This window comes from Malania oleifera, chromosome 5, assembly GCF_029873635.1.
Source record: "Malania oleifera isolate guangnan ecotype guangnan chromosome 5, ASM2987363v1, whole genome shotgun sequence".
In the NCBI taxonomy this organism is placed as follows: Eukaryota; Viridiplantae; Streptophyta; class Magnoliopsida; order Santalales; family Ximeniaceae; genus Malania; species Malania oleifera.
Genome location: NC_080421.1, coordinates 6,320,218 through 6,341,786, shown reverse-complemented (window position 1 = coordinate 6,341,786; position 21,569 = coordinate 6,320,218). Strand labels below are relative to the sequence as shown.

The following is a 21,569-nucleotide window of genomic DNA, read 5'->3' as shown; positions in this document are numbered from 1 at the left end:
CATGACCAGAATTACCATACACTTGTGACCTTTGATGTGGAAAAAAGAATTCTCTATATTGACCATTCTCTTGATGGACAGTAAGCTCATGATCATGCTAATCTGTCATCGTGACTATGATATTCAAGCTAAAGATGATTTCGGCATGGAATTCAAAAGATGTATCATTTGGAATCGAGAACCATTTCACTTTACATAGTATGACTTGCAGTGTCATTAAAGGAGGCTTGTGTTTTAAAGGATATGGGTTGTAGTACAGAGTAGGATTGAAAAGGATAACTTATGAATTATTTTTTTTTTTTGAAATTGCTGATGGTTAGACCCTCAACTCTGCTGGACCAAGTAAATGAGACGTTTGAAATTTTCAAAGTAAAATATTTAGAAGTAATATGCTTATTATGAGAGAAAATGATACTAATAGAAAAAAATTCTTACATGAAGAGCAAGTAAATTTCTGCAAACTCTTCATATGTGGGTAGTGTATACGTGAAGGATGTCTTGGACATTCTCAGAGAGATGGAGAGAGTGAGGGAGAGTGATGTGGTTTGAGTCAAATAAGGGGTGCCATTCCATGAGGAATCATCAACCACAAGTACGATACTCTAGCTGATTACTTGGACCAGGGAGATGCTTAGTACTTTCTTATTTGTTCTTGGTGAGATACATCTCATGTGGACAATGAATGGTGATATTATTATCATTATTACTGTTCTTGTTGTTACAGATTTGGTTTAAACTTTTCTAATGTAAACCTCTCTAGCTTTTCCGTGACATAACGGAATATAATGGAGTTAAATTGAACAATATTACTGCATGTCAGACTACTTCGCAATGTGCATCAGCACAATAATCAGAATTCTGATAAACATGCAAAGCATTTATACATTATCACAGCAGAGGACATGAAAAATTCTAATTTGTAATGTCCCGAGGAACTACCTGAATTGCATATGTTCTCCCATTGCTATTCACATCCTTATACAGACTAAAAATGGACTCAAAAGTTCTGTCACTGCAGAGATACTAGCTCATAAGGGATCACATGGTTTTGTCTTATATCTGTTTGAACACCATGTCCTACCCGGTTTGGTGCAAATATTTTCATAGGATCACAGCTTGTAGCCTTTTTTTTCTTTCCTTTTGGTAAGCTGGCAAGCCTGGCATGAGCTGTTAGAATTAAATAGTGACTCTTTCTAGCTTTTATGCATTAAAACTTTCAGAATGTAGACCTCTATGCTTACTTTTTTTTTTTCCCTGCGATTCTGAAGAAGGCTGAATTGAATTGAACTGAAGTATGGAACAAAACCACTTTTAAGGGGTTCCAATTTTAGAATCCTCAAGGACAAAATTATTGAAGTCTGAACAACTGCCATAAAGGTGAAATCCAAAATTGTAGATTATCCTGAATTTTAATGAACAAGAGCCTAATGAAGCGCCCCCATGTCATCTATGATTCCCCATGGCTGCACTCCTTATTGTATGTAGTCAATATCCAGTCATAAAAAAGACTCAGTCCAAACAGGTGATGAACAAAGAATGGGTAGTATACTTAAAATTGAAAAATAGTCTGGTGATTTGATTTTGATGCATGTTGTGCGATAGAGCCTAAACACCACATATGCTCTAAAATTTTGAATAACTGAATAATTTTGATCAAACAAATAGGGCCTAAACCCAATGCTCACCCAAGAAAATGTCAATGAGAGGAAAAAAAGGCACACAAGATGTTTGATGAAGATTAAAACTTCCTCTATGCTTTACAGAAAAATAAATAACAAATAAAAAGAAGTTTACAAGGGCTTCACAAGATTCAATCCAACTCCCTTCAAAATTGGGGGGATTCGTTTTTGGTTAGGTGATGTCACATAGTTACAGTACTCGTGCTAGCTATTTTCATAATTTCTTCTCTTGATCTTTGCTCATGAGCTATTCAAGCCATGAGTGAGATCAATGAAGTCTTCTACGTTGCATGGGATTGTGAGACCTCCCATAGGATGATCAAACCCAAACTCTTCTTCAGCTTGACTCAACAAATTATGGAATGAAGGATGCTTCAAATAAGATATTGGAACTACAAACCGCTTCTTGCATATTTCTCCAACATAAACAACAAAGTGGCCTTTGGGTACATCTTTAATACGTGGACTAGGAAGAACTCGCTGCAGAATCTGCTTGGCTGGAACAATTCCGGGAAAACGGACACCCATGATACTGTGAACTGTATTTTCTCTGTGAAGTAACAGTGAGAAGTATCTCTGTGAAATGTGAACTGTGATGAGCTTTGAATAGGTATATATAGTACAGCAAATGCTATCTAGTGAATTCTCTCAAAATGGAGTGAGCCACAACGGGGATTTAGTAGAAAGACAAAACCACACCAGATCACATGGTCATGCTTCCTCAAATGACTGAAAATAATAATTTGATAGTTTTTGTTAGTGCAGTGTATCAGTCTTTATGATCATCAGTCAACCAACTCAGCGCAACAAATAGATTGTAGGGTCTACTTGTTTTTGTTGGTAATGAGTAGGGGAGCAATAGGTTATTAGATCATGTGGATATGTTTCTTGGGATGTTCAAGTGAGGACTTGATGACAATTATTATAAGTTCGGGCTGTTGTTTGTGTTGAAATATTTTCTAAAATAATCAATTTTATGGATTTTCAAAGTTTTCTGTTTCTATATTTTCTAAAGCATTTATGAGAGCATTCAATGCTATGTGGTTTTGTTCCACATTGGAAAAAGTGAAAAAGGAAGTCATTAATAAATGATAAGGTGGAATATTCTCTTAAAGTTGGTTTAGAGATAGTGTTAGTGTGTACTCTAGTACACCCTAGGACGGTGCAATCTGAACCGTGTAAATAATCTAACGGTCAGATTTTAAATTTGAATAGATGTAACTGTTGGAAATAGGCATAATTCAGTCTATTTAAAGGCAAAATTAACTCCAAGAATCCTACAGAAATATTCAATCATTCTCTCCTTCTCTTTCTTTCATAAGGTTTTCACAAATTATATCTTCTTCAATTCTGGGTTTTGTTTTCCGCAGAAATAGAATTCTAGAAATTTGTTCAAATTCTTCTAAGAGTGTTTGTGATCAATTTTTCGTTTGTGTATAACACAAACTGATATCAAATTATATTCTGGATTTCATTGTATCCTAGAAATGTATTTGCTAACTCAATACGCGCTGATCAGGTGGGGGCAAATAACATTTTAAGGAAAACGACATTGTAACGTGCGTTGAAGTGTTTTCTATTCTGCAGCATTTTCTCTATTTCATTTTACAGTTTGCAGCAATGACTGATTGAATGGAAGCACAAACCAAATTTAGCACATGATATTGTCCTGCATTAATGCAGTACTCTAGTGCCTAGACTAGCATGACCAAAATTACCAAATCCTTGTCATCTTTGATGTGGAAAATAGAGTTCTTCATTTTGACTTTTCTCTTGATGGATGTTATCCTCATGATCATGCCAATCTGTCATCAAGACTATGACTCTCAAGCTGAATACTACATGATTTCGGCTTGGAATTATAACGATAACAATGGATGTCAAATGATGTACCGTTTGAAATCTAAAACCTTTTCACTTTAAATAGCAAGACCTGTAGTGTCATTAAAGGGGTTGTTTTTTTAAAGGATATGGGTTTTAGTGCAGAGTCGGAGAAAGGATAACTCATGTAATGAATTATTATTATTATTATTTTCTGAAAAGACTTGTGTTGGCCTTTCAACTCTTCTGATTCTAAATGATATTTTTGAAATTTTTGAATTTTTAAAATAACATTTTGGAAGTAATGTGCTTAGGAGCTTGGAATAAATTATGAGACAAAAGGATATTCAAAATTTTTATAGCAAAAAATTTCTTAGATAAAGAACAAGTGAGCTTCTGCAAACCCTTAATGTGTGTGTAGTATATAAATGAATCATATCTAGGAAATTCTCGGTGAAATGGGGACAGCGAGGAAGAGAGATGAAGTTTGTGTCAAATAAGTGGTACCATTTCACGAGGAATCTCATGATTCTGTCTTTGAATGCATCATTATCGATCAAAAGTACAGTACTTGTCACCTTTGATGTGGGAAAAAGAGTTCCCCATATTGACCATTCTCTTGATGGACAGTATGCTCATGATCATGCTAATCTGTCATCATGACTACAACTTCAAGCTGAATGCTGTATAATTTCAGCATGGAATTCAAATGATATACCATTTGGAGTCTAGAACTATTTCACTTTGAATAGTATGACTTGCAGTGTCATTAAAGGTGTCTTGTGTTTTAAAGGATATGGGTTGTAGTACAGAGTAGGATTGAAAAGGATGACTTATGTAATGAATTATTTATTTTTTTCTAAATGGCTGTTGGTTAGCCCCTGAACTCCACTGGACCAAGTAAATGAGATATTTGAAATTTTCAAAGTAACATAATTAAAAGTAATATGCATATTATGAGAGAAAGGATACTCATGAAAAATTCTTAGATGAAGGGCAAGTGAATTTCTGCAAACCCTTCATATGTGGGTAGTATATACATAAAGGATATCTTGGTAAAAATTCTCAGAGAAACGGAGAGAGTGAGGAAGAGAGATGTGGTTTGAGTGAAATAAGGGGTACCATTTCATGATCACATGGTTCTGCCTACAGGCTACAACACATTTATCTTTCCGAAATTTGGAGTCAGTTGAATGGTGAAACTCATCCCTCAATCATCAAGTGGGAGTTGCATCAAGAAATCAAACAGCAAAGAATCTTCAATTGGATTTCTAAAAACATGAAGTCGACTGTATCATGAATATTTCATAATCCCAACTAGTGTACTTGAATGAAAACAGAGGAAGTAGGAAGAAGCCAAACATTTTACAGCCACAAGCTTCTACCACCATCTTTGGCATAGCCACTTGTTTCTTTGCAATGTTTTCCCATACATCTACCATCCTCTCTGCTTATCCCACCTGTCAACATGAATGATTCAAATTTCGTATATGGAGACCTTTCAGAAATGAAAAACCACAAATGATGTGTTGGAGGGAAAATTCATGCATATGAACTGAAGTCAACATAAATAATTTTCTCCAAATGAACTCGCACTGTTACGTATATGAAGTGGCATGGTACTAATGATTCCAATCCCAAAGTTTCCCAGAAAAACTCCCAGAAAAAAATTTCATCCTCAGAAACAAATTTGAGTGACTGATGGATGCAGCCTTTAGATTCTGAATTTAAGCCATTCACTCACTCCTTTAAATTAAGTCATCTTCTAAATTTACTTTGAGCCAACCTTGGACTTGGAAATATTTCCAGTTATCAGACCATCAACATATGTTTTCTTGTGCTACAGTATTGTAAATTGCACCTTTACACTGCTGTGAACGGCAGCCAAACCCAAAATTCAATTCAACTCCCAAGTCAAGCCTCCTTCAATGTCATTCTACCAAACTAATGCCTGTGGTTGATTAACTTGACTATTTCTACTGGGTTTCTTTTTATTGATTGCACCAGGGATCCTGGGAGTGGTTCTCTGAACATGCTGCTTGTTTTCTTGATGCAACACATTATTGCTTTGCGTGTTTATCGTACTAGTAGATCACTTTGACTAGGGGGATGCTTAGTACTTTTTTATTTCCTCTTGGAAAGATGGCGTGCCATCTGCCATCTGTGCAATGAATGGTAATATTATTATTGTTATTACTGTTCTAGTCGTTATGGTTTTAGTTCAAACTTTTCTACTGTAAACCTTTCTAGCTTTTCTGTGCATCAGTACGATAGTCAGAATTGTGGTAAACACACAAAGCAGTTATCCATTGTCACAAGAAGGGGACATGAAAACTTTTAAATTTGTTTTGTCCCAAGGAACTACATTAATTGCATCTGTTTTATCCAGTCCTCATTGCTATGAACAACATTATACAGACTAAAAATGGACTAAAAAATTCTGTCACTGCAAGATGGTGCACCAAGCATTAGTTTCCGGCTTGGATTCGAAAAATTCATGACCATTTGATGGACCCTTCTTCTGTAGGGGCTGTTGCACTACAAATACTATAAACCTTAGAGCTGAATTATCTTCATTAATCAAATGCTACCCAAATGGAGCTTGTAACTGCTCTTGGGTTCTAGCCTCTAGGACATCACAGCTTACTCATCTTTCAATCCAAACAGTTAAAATAAGGCAGAGTGCACTTACAATACAAGGCCACCAGGGGGGAACAAACTCATTAGAGGACAGAAAAGAAAAAACTGAAGTTGCTTGATTAACATGAGAAAGATTTGACTCCATATTTTTTGTACAGAAATATAAAAGTTTACAAGGGCTACACAAGATCCAACCTAATTCTGATAATTGGAGAGATTAGATTTTAGTTTAGTGTTGTGAAAGATTTGAAATGCTATAGGCTAGCTATTTTCGCAAGTTTTTCTCGCCATCTTTGCTCACAAGCAATTGAGTCTGAGAAAAATCAATGAAGTCTTTCACTTTGCATGGGTTTGTTAGACCTCCCTTTGGATGGTAGAAACCAAACTCTTTTTCAGCATGAGTCAACAAATTCTGAAATGGAAGATGATTCAAATGAGAAATTGGAACCACAGACAATCTAAAGATAAAACTAAATTCATTGCATACTTATTATGGTTTTTTGTAAGTAGAAGGTACAACTAAAAAGACACTATTTTATAAGTTTTCGTTAATTGAGAAGACTTCTACTGGCTGTATTTTGTCACTGCTAAAAGTTCGAAAGAACGGAATGTAAAACATTATGTACAGCGATGTGTTATGTAAACATTTAATGGAAACCTTTAATGGCAACAAATATTGCTACCAAAAGTTCTAAAAACACTAGTAAAGGTAAAACTAATGTTTATTTAGTTGTTAGATGCTGTGCTTGCGATTTTTCCCTATATTCTTAAGAGGATATTGTCCAAAATAGTGCAAATTGTCAAAAAATGATTTGTGAAGCTGGCCTTCCTTAGTGGGACTTAAAGCTCGGCAGTGGTTTTAGTTCATGTGATTTTCATGGATAATGGTTCACTTGACATCATGTTGTTTTTAAATTTTTTTTTAACTGAAGAATAACCATAATTTTTTTTAAAAAATTTGTCTTTTTATTTTTGCCTGCAGACCATTAATATTTGAATATATACATACATGGATAAATATACGTGAAGGCTATCATGGAAAGGGAAATGGAGAGAGAATGATACAGATAGACCTGGGTGGGGTCAAATAAGACATACTGGCTCATGAGGGATCACATGGTTCTGCCTCATATCTATTTGAACACCATGCCCTACCACGTTTGGTGCAAATGTTTTCATAGGACCGCAGCTTGTAGCCTTTTTCTTTTCTTTCCTTCTGGTAAGCTGGCATGAGCTGTTAGCATTAAATAGTGACTCTTTCTAGCTTCTATGCATTAAAATTTCAGAATGTAGACCTCTATGCTAATATTTTTCCCTACAAGTATGAAGAATGCTGAATTGAATTGAACTGAAGTATGGAACAAAGCCACTTGTAATGGATTCCAATTTTAGAATCCTCAAGGACAAATACTGGTGGTTTGGATGTTCACTGAAGTCTGAACAACTGTCATAAAGGTGAAATCCAAATTTATAGTTTATCCTGAAGTTTAATGAACAAGAGGTGCCTAATGAAGAGTCCACATGTCATCTATGATTCCCTGTGGCTGCCCTCCTTACTGAATGCAGTCAATATCCAGTCAGAAAAAGGACTAAGCACTACATATGCTCTAAACTTTTGACTAATTGAATAATTTTGATCAGACAAATAATACCAATAGACCAGATAATTACATTTGGTTGCTTTAATGTGAGATCACATTAATAATTGCACCAAGGAACTGTGTTCTTTTCTTATATGGCCACCCAAGAAACAATGTCGATAAGAGGACAACATGCACACAACATTTTGATTAAGATTAATACTTCCACTATTCTTTACAGAAAAAGAAATCAATAAATAAAGGAAGTTTACAAGGGATTCACAAGATTCAACCCAACTCCCTTACTTCAAAATTGGAGTGATTGGTGTTTTGGTTATGTGATGTCACATGGTTAAAGTACTCTATGCCTATTTTCACAAGTTTCTTCTCTTGATCTTTGCTCATGAGCAATTCAAGCTATCAGTGAGATTAATGAAGTCCTCTACGTCACATGGGATTGTGAGACCTCCCACAGGATGATCAAACCCAAACTCTTCTTCAGCTTGACTCAACAAATTCTGGAATGAAGGATGCTTCAAATAAGATATTGGAACCACAAACCGCTTCTTGCACAATTCTCCTACATAAACGACAAAGTGGCCTTTGGGTACGTCTGCAACACGCTGAGTAGAAAGAACTCGCTGCAGAATATGCTTGGCAGGAACAATTCTGGGAAAATGGACACCCATGACGTTTTGAAGTGTATTTTTTTTTTTCTTCTGAAGTTACGGTGAGAAGTGTCTCTGAGAATGTAAACTAAGATGAGCTCTCGCACTGGACAACGGAAGTTTGAATAGGTATATATAATAGAACAAATGCTATCTAGCCACTTCCCACGAAATGGAATGAATGCCAAAGTGAGGTTAGTAGAAAGACAAACCACGACAGATCACATGGTTCTGCTTCTTCAAATGGCTGAAAATATGAATTTGGTAGTTTTCATATGACGGTGCATCAGTTGTAATTAATCATCAAAGTCTACCAACTTAGCACAACAAATAGGTTGTAGGGACTACTTGTTTTGGGAAGCTAGTGAGTTAGGGAACAATAGGTTATTAGCTCATGTGGATATGTATCTTGAGATGTCCAAGTAAGGGGTTGATGACAATTAGTATAAGCTAGGGCCTGAGTTTGAAGAAATGACAGATTGAATGGAAGTACAAACCAAACCAGCACATGATATTGTCCTGCATTAATGCAGTACTCCCGTGCCTAGACTAACATGACCAGAATTACCATATACTTGTGACCTTTGATGTGGAAAAAAGAATTCTCTATATTTGACCCATTCTCTTGATGGACCGTAAGCTCATGATCATGGTAATCTGTCATCATGACTACAATTTTCAAGCTAAATACAATTTCGGCATGGAATTCAAAAGATATATCATTTGGAACCTAGAACCATTTCACTTTAAATAGTATGACTTGCAGTGTCATTAAAAGGATATGGGTTGTAGTACAGAGTAGGATTTAAGAGGATAACTTATGTAATGAATTATTTTTTTTTTTTGAAATTGCTGTTGGTTAGACCCTCAACTCTGCTGGACCAAGTAAATGAGATGTTTGAAATTTTCAAAGTAAAATATTTAGAAGTAATATGCTTATTATGAGAGAAAATTATACTAATACATATATGAAGAGCAAGTAAATTTCTGCAAACTCTTCATATGAGGGTAGTATATACGTGAAGGATATCTTGGACATTCTCAGAGAGACGGAGAGAGTGGGGAAGAGTGATGTGGTTTAGGTCAAATAAGGGGTGCCATTCCATGAGGGATCATCAACCACAAGTACGATACTAGCTGATCACTTGGGCCAAGGAGATGCTTAGTACTTTCTTATTTGCTCTTGGTGAGATACATGTCATGTGGACAATGAATAGTGGTATTATTATCATTATTACTGTTCTTGTTGTTACAGATTTGGTTTAAACTTTTCTAATATAAACCTCTCTAGCTTTTCCGTGACATAACAGAATATAATGGAGTTAAATTGAACAATATTACTGCATGTTAGACTACTTTGCAATGTGCATCAGCACAATAGTCAGAATTCTGGTAAACATGCAAAAGCATTTATACATTATCACAGCAGAGGACCTGAAAAATTGTAATTTGTAATGTCCCAAGGAACTGTGGGTGGGCTTGCTACACATGGGTGAGCACCAACTTAACCCAAAAGCTTAAGCCTATTGGGTATTGGGTCAACCATGTATATAAGCACCCATCATTCACTCAAATTTTCCAATGTGGGACAAACTCACAAGTGGAATTTTCAACAATCTCTCCCTCAGTTCTGAGTTTCAATTGCTCCCCCTTGAGCGAAAACTATCTCCCTTATGGGAGTAAGCCCAATTCCCCAACAGTTGCTCAAGTGGGCCTTACCACTGGCGCCTTACGTGTCTCAGATTGCATTCCACGTGCCTCTGAACCAATCCTACTTCCCACGTCTTGATCCTATTCGGTTCCATCCTAGGCCTAGATGATCCTTATTGGTCTCGGTCACACACTTGTTCCTCCAACTGTTAGCACGTCAGGAGAATTAGCTTTACGTCTCGACTTTTACGATGTCGCTCACCCAGAGTTACGAACCGTCGGCTCTGATACCACTTGTTAGCATCGGAGCAGTCCATGGGTGGGCTTGATACACATGGGTGAGCACCAACTTGACCCAAAAACTTATGCCTATTGGGTCTTGGGCCCAACCATGTATATAAGCTCCCATCATCCACTCATATTTTTCAATGTGGGACAAACTCACAAGTGGAATTTTCAACAGGAACTACATGAATTGCATATGTTCTCCCATTGCTATGCACATCCTTATACAAACTAAAAATGGACTCAAAAGTTCTGCTACTGCAGGGCGGTGGACCAATATTATGTCATTTTAAAAATTTTTCTTAACTAAAGAATAGGCATATTAAGGAAGAGAAAAATCAAACTTGTCTTTTTATGAACAAGTAAATTATTTTGGCTGCAGACTAGTCATTTTTTAATACACACACACACACACATAGAGAGGATAAATATACATGAAGGGTATCATGGAAATTCTAAGGAAAATAAAGAGAGAATGATAAGAGAGATGTGGGTGGGGTCAAATAAGAGATACTAGCTCATGAGGGATCACATGGTTTTGCCTTATATCTGTTTGAGCACCATGCCCTACCAGGTTTGGTGCAAATATTTTCGTAGGACCATAGCTTGTAGCCTTTTTTTCTTTCCTTTTGGTAAGCTGGCAAGCCTGGCATGAGCTGTTAGCATTAAATAGTGACTCTTTCTAGCTTTTATACATTAGAACTTTCTGAATGTAGACCTCAATGCTTACTTTTTTTTTTTCATACAGTTACGAAGAAGGCGGAATTGAATTGAACTGAAGTATGGAACAAAACCACTTTTAAGGGATTCCAATTTTAGAATCCTCAAGGACAAAATTATTGAAGTCTGAAAAGCTGCCATAAAGGTGAAATCCAAAATTATAGATTATCCTGAAGTTTAATGAACAAGAGGAACCTAATGAAGTGATCCCATGTCATCTATGGTTCCCCGTGGCTGCACTCCTTATTGTATGCAGTCAATATCCAGTCATAAAAAAGACTGTCAGTCCAAACAGGTGAACAAAGAATGGGTAGCATGCTTAGAATTGAAAAATAGTCTAGTGATTTGATTTTGATGCATGTTGTGCCATAGAGCCTAAACACCACGTATGCTCTAAAATTTTGAATAATTGGTTAATTTTGATCAAACAAATAGAGCCTAAACCCAATGCTCACCCAAGAAAATGTCAATAAGAGGAAAAAAAAAACACACAAGATGTTTGATTAAGATTAAAACTTCCTCTATGCTTTACAGAAAAATAAATAAATAAAAAGAAGTTTACAAGGGCTTTACAAGATTCAATCCAACTCCCTTGCTTCAAAATTGGGGGGATTGGTTTTTGGTTAGGTGATGTCACATATTTACAGTACTCATGCTAGCTATTTTCACAATTTCTTCTCTTGATCTTTGTTCATGAGCAATTCAAGCCATTAGTGAGATCAATGAAGTCTTCTATGTTGCATGGGATTGTGAGACCTCCCATAGGATGATCAAACCCAAACTCTTCTTCAGCTTGACTCAACAAATTATAGAATGAAGGATGCTTCAAATAAGATATTGGAACTACAAACCGCTTCTTGCATATTTCTCCAACATAAACAACAAAGTGGCCTTTGGGTACATCTGTAATACGTGGACGAGGAAGAACTCCCTGCAGAATCTGCTTGGCAGGAACAATTCCGTGGAAACGGACACCCATGATGCTGTGAACTGTATTTTCTCTGTGAAATGTGAACTATGATGAGCTTTGAATAGGTATATATAATACAGAAAATGCTATCTAGTGAATTCTCTCAAAATGGAGTGAGCCACAATGGGGGTCAGTAGAAAGACAAAACCACACCAGATCACATGGTCATGCTTCCTCAAATGACTGAAAATAATAATTTGATAGTTTTCTTATTGCACTGTATCAGTCTTTATGATCATCTGTCTACCGACTAAGCACAACAAATAGATTCTAGGGTCTACTGTTTTTGTTGGTAATGAGTAGAGGAGCAATAGGTTATTAGATCATGTGGGTATGTTTCTTGGGATGTTCAAGTGAGGAGTTGATGACAATTGTTATAAGCTTGGGCTGGAGTTTGAAGCAATGACTGATTGAATGGAAGCACAAACCAAACCTAGCACATGATATCGTCCTGCATTAATGCAGTACTCTAGTGCCTAGACTAGCATGACCAAAATTACCAAATCCTTGTCACCTTTGATGTGGAAAACAGAGTTCTTCATTTTGACCCTTCTCTTGATGGATGTTATCCTCATGATCATTCCAATCTGTCATCAAGACTATGGCTCACAAGCTTGAATACTACATGATTTCGGCATGGAATTATAATGATTATAATGGATGTCAAACGATGTACTGTTTGAAGTCTAAAGCCTTTTCACTTTAAATAGCAAGACCTGTAGTGTCATCAATGGCGGGTTGTTTTTTAAAGGATATGGCTTTTAGTGCAGAGTCGGAGAAAGGATAATTCATGTAATGAATTATTATTATTATTATTTTCTGAAAAGACTTGTGTTGGCCCCTCAACTCTTCTGATTTTAAATGATATTTTTGAAATTTTTGAATTTTCAAAGTAACATTTTGGAAGTAATGTGCTTAGGAGCTTGGAATAAATTATGAGACAAGGATATTCAAAATTTTTATAGCAACAAATTTCTTAGATAAGGACAAGTGAGCTTCTGCAAACCCTTAAATGTGTGTGTAGTATATACATGAATCATATCTTGGAAATTCTCGGAGAAATGGGGAGAGCGAGGAATAGAGATGAAGTTTGAGTCAAATAAGAGGTACCAATTCACGAGGAATCGCATGATTCTGTCTTTCAACGCATCGTTATCAATCAAAAGTACAGTACTACATTGTCGGTTTAAACTTTTCTAATATAAACCTCTCAAAATTTTCTGAATACATAATGGAAAATAATGGAGTTATATTGAATAATACTACTTGCAAGTCATATTACTCTGCAATGTGCATCAGCACTCAGACATCAGAATTGTGGCAAACATGGAACAGTGATCCATAGTTACAGCTAGGGCATGAAAAGATCTAAAAAATTTATTGTCTGAAGGAACTACAGGAAATGCATCTGTTTACCAGACTAAAATGGAGTCATAAGTTCTCTCACTGCAAGATGGTGTACCAATCGTATTTCGCAAGCTTAGATATGAAAAACGCATGACCATTTGACGGATTCTTCTTCCCTCTATTTTTTTTTTTCCTGTAGTGGCTATTGTGTTACAGATACTCTAAGTCTAAACATTAGAATAACTGATATTCTTCTTTAAGCTACAAGTTGGAGCATGTAATGGATCTTGGGTGCCAGATTGTCGTAGCGTATTCATCTTTCAATCCGATTACTTACAATAAGGAAACATGCACTTATGCTGATCATTAGAGGTAAGAACATTTGACCCCATATTTTCTGTACAGGAAAAAAAATAAATTTGCAAGGGCTTCACAAGATTCAACACAATTCTGATCATTGGAGAGATTAGATTTTTGTTTAGAGTAGCTAAAGATTGAAATGCTCCATGCTAGCTATTTTTACAAGTTATTCTCTCCATCTTTGCTCATAAGCAATTCAGTCTTTGAGTCAGATCAATTAAGTCTTCCACTTTGTATGGGATTGTGAGGCCTCACAGTGGATGATAAAAACCAAATTCTTTTTTCAGCATAAGTCAGAAAATTGCCTCCATATATATATATATATATATATATATATATATATATTAAACTTAAGTTGCTGCTTATTTTATTTTGTTTCTTTATAATAGGTTTTTTTGGTATTTTATAACTAAAAGGTAAAACTAAAAAGACACTATAAGTTTTCATTAATCAATAAATCTTCAATGGACGTTATTTTCTTTTATTTTATTTTTTTGTCACTACTAAAGCTCTGTTTGGAACTCGGATAATATTAGGGAAAGGAAAGAAAGTATCAACGAATCCACATTTTTATATTGGGTAATCAAGGAAAGTGAGAAAGAAAAAAAGATATATAAAATCTATGAACAAAATTTTGGTTTTACACATCATTCATATTTAGTTTTTATTAATTTTTAGTCATATTAAAATAAATTTTGATTTTTGATAATATTTAATAGAGAAGAAAAACATGAGTGAAAATGAGTTTCCTCATTTTTCTTTCCTTTCCCCAAATAAAATCTTTGATTCGAACAGACTCTAAAAGTTCAAAAGAATGGAAAGTACATTATATAAAATAGCCAGGTTTTTGAACTTTTATTGGAATCCTTTAATGGCAATAAATGTTGTTACTAAAACTTATATTACACACACACACACACACACACACACACACAGAAATATACATGAAGGGTATGTTGGAAATTCTCAGGAAAATGGAGAGAACGATAAATAAAGATCTATGTGGAGTCAAATAAGAGATACAAGCTCATGAGGGATCACATGGTTCTGCCATCTAGCTCATAATCATCCTGAAATTTGAGTGATTGAAAAGGCTGTATATCTGTTTAAAGACCATGCCCTACCAGTTTTGGTGCAAATATTTTCATAGGGCCACAGCTTACAGCCTTTTTTCTTACCTTTTAGTGAGCTGGCATGAACTGTGAGCATTAAATAGTGAATCTTTCTAGATTTAATGCATTAAAACTTTCAGAATATAGACCTCTATGCTCTATTTTCTCCCCTAAGCCTATAAAGAATGCTCAGTTGAATTGAAGCATGGAACAAATCCATTTGTACAGGATTTCAATTTTAGAATCCTTGAGGACAAAAAGTGGTGGTTTAGATGTTCATTGATGCCTGAATAATTGCCATAAAGGTGAAATCCTAAATTATGGTTCATCCTGAAGTTTAATGAACAAGAGGAGCTTAATGAAGTGCCTCCATGTCATCTACGATTCCCCATGGCTGCACTCTTTTATTGTATGCAGTCAGTATCCAGTCATAAAAAAGACTCAGTCCAAACAGGTGATGAACAAAGAATGGGTAGCATGCTTAGAATTGAAAAATAGTCGGGTGATTTGATTTTGATGCATGTTGTGCCATAGAGCCTAAACACCACATATGCTCTAAAATTTTGAATAATTTGAATATTTGATCAAATAAATAGGGCCTATACCCAATGCTCACCCGAGAAAATGTCAATAAGAGGAAAAAAAGGCACACAAGATGTTTGATTAAGATTAAAACTTCCTCTATGCTTTACAGAAAAATAAATAAATAAATAAAAAGAAGTTTACAAGGGCTTCACAAGATTCAATCCAACTCCCTTACTTCAAAATTGGGGGTATTTGTTTTTGGTTAGGTGATGTCACATAGTTACAGTACTTGTGCTAGCTATTTTCACAATTTCTTCTCTTGATCTTTCTTCATGAGCAATTCAAGCCATTAGTGAGATCAATGAAGTCTTCTATGTTACATGGGATTGTGAGACCTCCCATAAGATGATCAAACCCAAACTCTTCTTCAGCTTGACTCAACAAATTATGGAATGAAGGATGCTTCAAATAAGATATTGGAACTACAAACCGCTTCTTGCATATTTCTCCAACATAAACAACAAAGTGGCCTTTGGGTACATCTGTAATACGTGGACTACGAAGAACTCACTGCAGAATCTTCTTGGCAGGAACAATTCCAAGAAAACGGACACCCATGATGCTATGGACTGTATTTTCTCTGTGAAGTAATGGTGAGAAGTATCTCTGTGAAATGTGAACTATGATGAGCTTTGAATAGGTATATATAAAAGAAGGGCGGCACCTCCATTTATTTATTAATATACCCTCACTTTTGGCGGAGGAATACCGTGGTTACAAGACAAGCAATGGGAGATAACATATAGAAAAAACTTTAAAGCCTTCCAAAAACAACACGAACATGCAACCAAAATAGGACTACATATCCAAACAAATCAAAACAAGGACCTACTAACCAATAAAACATCCCACGCATTAAACCAAATAAAAGAAAAAAAAAACAAACATATACCAAAAGAAACCAGCTAAACATACCTCATATAAGCCGTACCCATCTTATCCAGTTTATACAAACCATTGATAACTCTAGGAAGTTGGCTATTATTTGAATAGGTATATATAATACAACAAATGCTATCTAGTGAATTCTCTCAAAATGGAGTGAGCCACAATGGGGGTTGGTAGAAAGACAAAACCACACCAGATCACATGATCATGCTTCCTCAAATTACTGAAAATAGTAATTTGATAGTTTTCTTATATTGCACTGTATCAGTCTTTATGATCATCAGTCTACCGACTAAGCACAACAAATAGATTCTAGGGTCTCCTTGTTTTTGTTGGTAATGAGTATGGGAGCAATAGGTTATTAGATCATGTGAATATGTTTCTTGGGATGTTCAAGTTAGGAGTTGATGACAATTATTATAAGCTTGGTCTGGAGTTTGAAGCAATGACTGATTGAATGGAAGCACAAACCAAACCTAGCACATGATATCGTCCTGCATTAATGCAATACTCTAGTCCTTAGACTAGCATGACGAAAATTACCAAATCCTTGTCACCTTTGATGTGGAAAACATAGTTCTTCATTTTGACCCTTCTCCTGATGGATGTTATCCTCATGATCATGCCAATCTGTCATCAAGACTATGGCTCTCAAGCTGAATACTACATGATTTTGGCATGGAATTATAATGATTACAATGGATGTCAAATGATGTACCATTTGAAGTCTAAAACCTTTTCATTTTAAATAGCAAGACCTGTGCTTGTTTTTTAAAGGATATGGGTTTTAGTGCAGAGTCGGAGAAAGGATAACTCATGTAATGTATTATTATTATTATTATTATTATTTTCTAAAAAGACTTGTGTTGGCCCCTCAACTCTTCTGATTCTAAATGATATTTTTGAAATTTTTGAATTTTCAAAATAACATTTGGGAAGTAATGTGCTTAGGAGCTTGGAATAAATTATGAGACAAGGATATTCAAAAATTTTTTAGCAACAAATTTCTTAGATAAAGAACAAGTGAGCTTCTGCAACATGACCTTTGGGAACGTCTGTAATGTGTGGAGTAGAAAGAGCTCGCTGCAGAATATGCTTGGCTGAAACAATCCTGGGGAAATGGACACCCATGATGTTGTGAAGTGTATTTTTTCTGTTAAGTAAAAGTGACAAGTATCTCTGAGAATGTGAACTAAGACAAGCTCTGGCAGTATATAAGTCTAGCCACTCTCAAAATGGACTGAGTGCCACAGTGGGGGTTAGTAGAAGGACAAAACCAAGCAAGATCACAAGGTTTTGCTTCCTCAAATGACTGAATATATGAATTTGATAGTTTTCGTATGGCAGCGCATCAGTCATGATTAATCATCAGTTTACCCACATAGCACAATAAATAGGTTGTAGGGACTATTTGTTATGGGGGGCTGGTGAGTTGGGGAACAATACATTTAGTTCATGTGGATATGTTTCTTGAGATGCGCAAGTTAGTATAAGCTTGGGCCCGAGTTTGAAGCAATGACGGATTGAACGGAAGCAAAAACTAAACATAGCACATGATAGTGTTCTACAGTAGTGCAGTAGTTTAGTATGGAATAAGGTGTTCTCCATTTTGACGCTTCTCTTGATGGATGGCATCCTCATGATCGTGCTAATCTGTCATCATGACTGACTTTCAAGCTATATATTGTACGATTTCAGCATGGAATTATAACAATTTCCAACACATCCTCATTCTGAAATTTGAGTTGGTGACCATCAATACCAAATCCAATACTAGCTAGTTGACCACTTGGACTAGGGGGATGCTTAATATTTTCTTATTTCCTCTTAGTAAGCTGGCATGCCATGTGAGCATTGAATGGCAATGTTATTGTTATTACAGTTGTAGTTGTTACGGATTTGGTTTAAAATTCTCTATAAGCCTCTCAAAATTTTCTATATGCATAACGAAAGAAATTTCTGCTTGCAAGTCAGATTACTCTGCAATCTGCAGCATGTGCATCAGCACAGAAGTCATAATTGTGGTAAACATGCAAAGAAGCGATCCATAGTTACAGAAGTCAGATTGCTCTGCAATCTGCTACATGAAATGCTTCTGTTTACCAAACATACATTGCACTACAGATATGCACCTCATTATACTGGCTGAAAATGGACTCAAAAGTTCTGTCACCGCAAGATGGTGCATCAACCATATGTTGCAAACTTAGATTTGTAAAATGCATGACCATATGATGGATGATTTTTCTACATGGGCCATTGCACTGCAGATATTATAACTATAAACATTAGAATAACTGAAATAATCTTCATAAATCAAATGCTACCCAAATGGAGCAAGGCCTAGAGGAATCTATGTTTATTGTGTATCCTGTTGTGTCAATATGAAGTTTTGTGTCATTGCAAACGGATAATGAACCAATCAATGGGAAATATCATATTTGAAAAACACACAAACAATTTGATGGACCTTTGTTCCATGGAGAGTTATGGCAATACAGATGCTCTAAAGTCTAAAATTTAGAGTAAGTGAATAATTTTCATTAATCTAATGCTACACAAATTGAGCATTTCCTTTTGGCTACTAGAATGTTAGAGTATATTCATATTTGACATAAATAATTACAAGTGTACTTGATCCAAAGCTGTCGTTGAAAATAGTCAAATTAGAAGGAAAAGAAGAAGGAAATCCAGATGTTTGATTATAAGAAATTCTTGACTCTCTTTACATAAAAATAAAATATGTTAACAAGGGTTTCAAAAGATTGAAGGGGAGCTTAGGCGCAACGTGTCACGAGCCAACTATTTTCACACCTTTGTGAAAGGACCATGCGGTGCTAGCTAAAGCACTTTTGCTTAACTAGCCAGCCTATCGTTTACCAAAATTCATCCATGAACCACAATCATTAACATTCAATCAAATAGCAGCGGAAGTAATAAGCAGTTATGAAAGCAGTGGCAAGCAACCAGTAAACATTGAAGCAACGCAATTCATTAACAACACCTCTGTTAACATTGTGTGTTTAGCGAGAGAGGCAAGTAAGCTAAACACGTTGACAATAGCTAGTGAGTTTTACAAGACTGATGACAACTCACCCTTCCCTAAAGAGCTTTTTTATGCAAATATCATCCTGGCACTAGGAAACATCAAAGTGACCAAGTCATACTACCTTATTTGGCATATAGAGAAACAACTAGTAGAAAATAAACCTACACTAGTATTTACATGATAGAAACTCATCCCTAACGCATGAGACAAGTGGTCACAGACAAGCATAATGCCTTGAACAAGTTAGGCTCGTGATGCTCCCCCACTTATGCGGTCGATGTCCTCGTAGAATTTGACACTAGGTACACTTTAACTTTGTCCACGAATGGTTGCATATCTTCTGCAGAAATCTAGCTGATTTATTCATCACCAAGGCCTTTCCAATTCACTAGGAACTCCTGCCTCTTCTTCCTTAAGGATGTGGACTCTCTGTCTGCAAGGATATCTTCAACTTCACTTCTGTCATGTTGCACTGTCTTCAACTGCTCTGTTTGACTGACTTCTGCTCAGATCATCGGTGTCGACAATGAACGGCTTGAGGCAGCTAACGTGAAACACAGGATGCACTTTCATCCAAGTCGGAGTGTCGATTCTATAAGAGGCCTTCCCGACTTTGGCCAAGATGGGGACTGGTCCTTCATATTTGTGGAGTAGTCTTCTATCTTGTCCTCGTAGTGACCTGATCTATTCAGCATTAAGCTTAACAAGCACCAAGTCACCTACGTTGAAGTGTTGTGGGGTCTTCTCCCCTAATTTGCCCACTTCTTCATCTGCTTAGAAGCTTTCTCTAGGTAGGCTCAAGCAATCTCAGCATTCTATCTCCATTCTCTGGTGAAGATGTACGCCCTGGGACTCTTTCCTCTGCACGACTCGTCCATTGTGTGAGATAACAGCAGTTGTTGGCCTGTATCAAGTTCAAAAAAGCTCTTGTTGGTTGTTAAGCTCTTTTGGGCGTTGAGTCAAATAACACAGTAGCATTATGTGACAAAACAAAAATCGTACCTATCACCACATTGACGGCGTTCCCTACATCGCCCGACGTCAATGAGTACACCCGTGCCTGCGCGGTGCCCCCCTGGTGACCACCTCTTGGTACCTGACTACTTCCACCATACTGCGGTTGTGAAGGCCCGTAGTTCAATATCGCGCGACAATCCCGCACCTGATGTCCCGCTCCACCGCACTAGTAGCAACCCGTAAAACCAATCCTGCACTCACCCCCATGCTTTTTATGGAATTTGGGACAGGTAAAGTGCTGAGAATTCCCCTGAGGGCCTCAAGGTCCCGTCACCTTTCGCTGGCCCAACGAATTACTAGGCCGCTTCCATGAACTCTGACTGGTACTGAACTGAAAGCTCTGAGATAAAGGGCTCTTCTTTTGATTTGCCCCTCTCTCTCTCTCCCCTTCCTAAATACTGGCCTCCGCCGCAATGGCTCTTTCCACCAATTCAGTAAAGCTCTGGACCAATAACGCCGCCACTTGCGCGCGTATCGCCTGTCTCAGCCCTCTCTCAAACATCCAAGCCTTCTTTGGCTCATCCGGGACCATATGTGGAGCGAATCAAGATAACTCCATAAATCGGGCCACATAATGTTGTACAGTCATGGACCCCTGAGTCAGACTCAAGAACTTCTCAACCTTTACCTCCTGGGTGGCAATGGGGAAGTATCTGCTAAAGATCTCCCTAAAACAACTCCAGGTGATAGATACATACCCTAGATGCTGCTCCTCCACTAACCTGGCCGATCTCCACCACCTCTTTACCTCCCCCACCAATTTGAAGGTGGCAAACCGAACCTTTGGTTCCTCGGTGCATTCCAGCACCCCCAGTAATTCCTCTATCTCCTAAACCCAATCCTCCGCTGCAATCGGGTTCGGGCCTCCATAAAACGCCGATGGATTCGTCCGGGTGAACTGCTGGAACGTGCAGCGCTTGTTAGCCACTGGCTTATCTCGCTCTCTAAAATCCCTCTGGGTTTCCTTCCTAGCTTGCCATGCTATACTGCGCAACACCGCCTAAGCATCGACATCGTCCTCGCTGGATGTGTCCACATGGTTATCTCTCATAACATTCACGTCCTTTCCCCTAAAGTTCATCTTGTAAGTGGGATAGAAACCAGCTCAATATTCCATTCTTATCATGTGGCACACAATAATTAAATGAAGAAATACCATGATAAGAAAAATTCTCAATTTAAAAGGACAGGTCAAACA

General features: G+C 36.8%; 5 protein-coding genes and 1 pseudogene across 6 annotated transcripts in view; 1 reads left to right on the top strand and 5 right to left on the bottom strand.

Moving 5' to 3' along the window:
• The window catches only part of LOC131155175 (uncharacterized), a 58,340-nt gene extending 47,107 nt beyond the window's left edge, over positions 1-11,233 (top strand). Inside the window, exon 18 of the transcript XR_009136758.1 lies at positions 11,072-11,233. The gene's annotated coding sequence lies outside the window, so the exon portion shown is untranslated. The remainder of the gene's footprint in view (positions 1-11,071) is intronic.
• Positions 1,701-2,260, bottom strand: LOC131155177 (auxin-induced protein 15A-like). Its single transcript, XM_058108129.1, has one exon. It carries the CDS (start codon positions 2,205-2,207, stop codon positions 1,920-1,922), a length of 288 nt encoding a protein of 95 aa, XP_057964112.1. The 5' UTR covers positions 2,208-2,260; the 3' UTR covers positions 1,701-1,919.
• The window catches only part of LOC131155176 (fasciclin-like arabinogalactan protein 21), a 32,519-nt gene continuing 15,876 nt past the window's right edge, over positions 4,927-21,569 (bottom strand). Inside the window, exon 2 of one of the 2 annotated variants that reach the window (XR_009136764.1) lies at positions 4,927-4,960. The gene's annotated coding sequence lies outside the window, so the exon portion shown is untranslated. Of the gene's footprint in view, positions 4,961-15,796; positions 16,024-21,569 lie in introns of those variants that run through there. The other variant, XR_009136763.1, reaches the window with a different exon arrangement.
• LOC131155178 (auxin-responsive protein SAUR21-like) lies at positions 7,914-8,435 on the bottom strand. The gene has a single exon (XM_058108130.1). It carries the CDS (start codon positions 8,407-8,409, stop codon positions 8,122-8,124), a length of 288 nt encoding a protein of 95 aa, XP_057964113.1. The 5' UTR covers positions 8,410-8,435; the 3' UTR covers positions 7,914-8,121.
• On the bottom strand, positions 11,520-12,050 carry LOC131155183 (auxin-induced protein 15A-like). The gene has a single exon (XM_058108134.1). The coding sequence runs from the start codon at positions 12,020-12,022 to the stop codon at positions 11,735-11,737; it is 288 nt and encodes a 95-aa protein (XP_057964117.1). The 5' UTR covers positions 12,023-12,050; the 3' UTR covers positions 11,520-11,734.
• LOC131155135 (auxin-induced protein 15A-like) lies at positions 15,573-17,436 on the bottom strand (annotated as a pseudogene).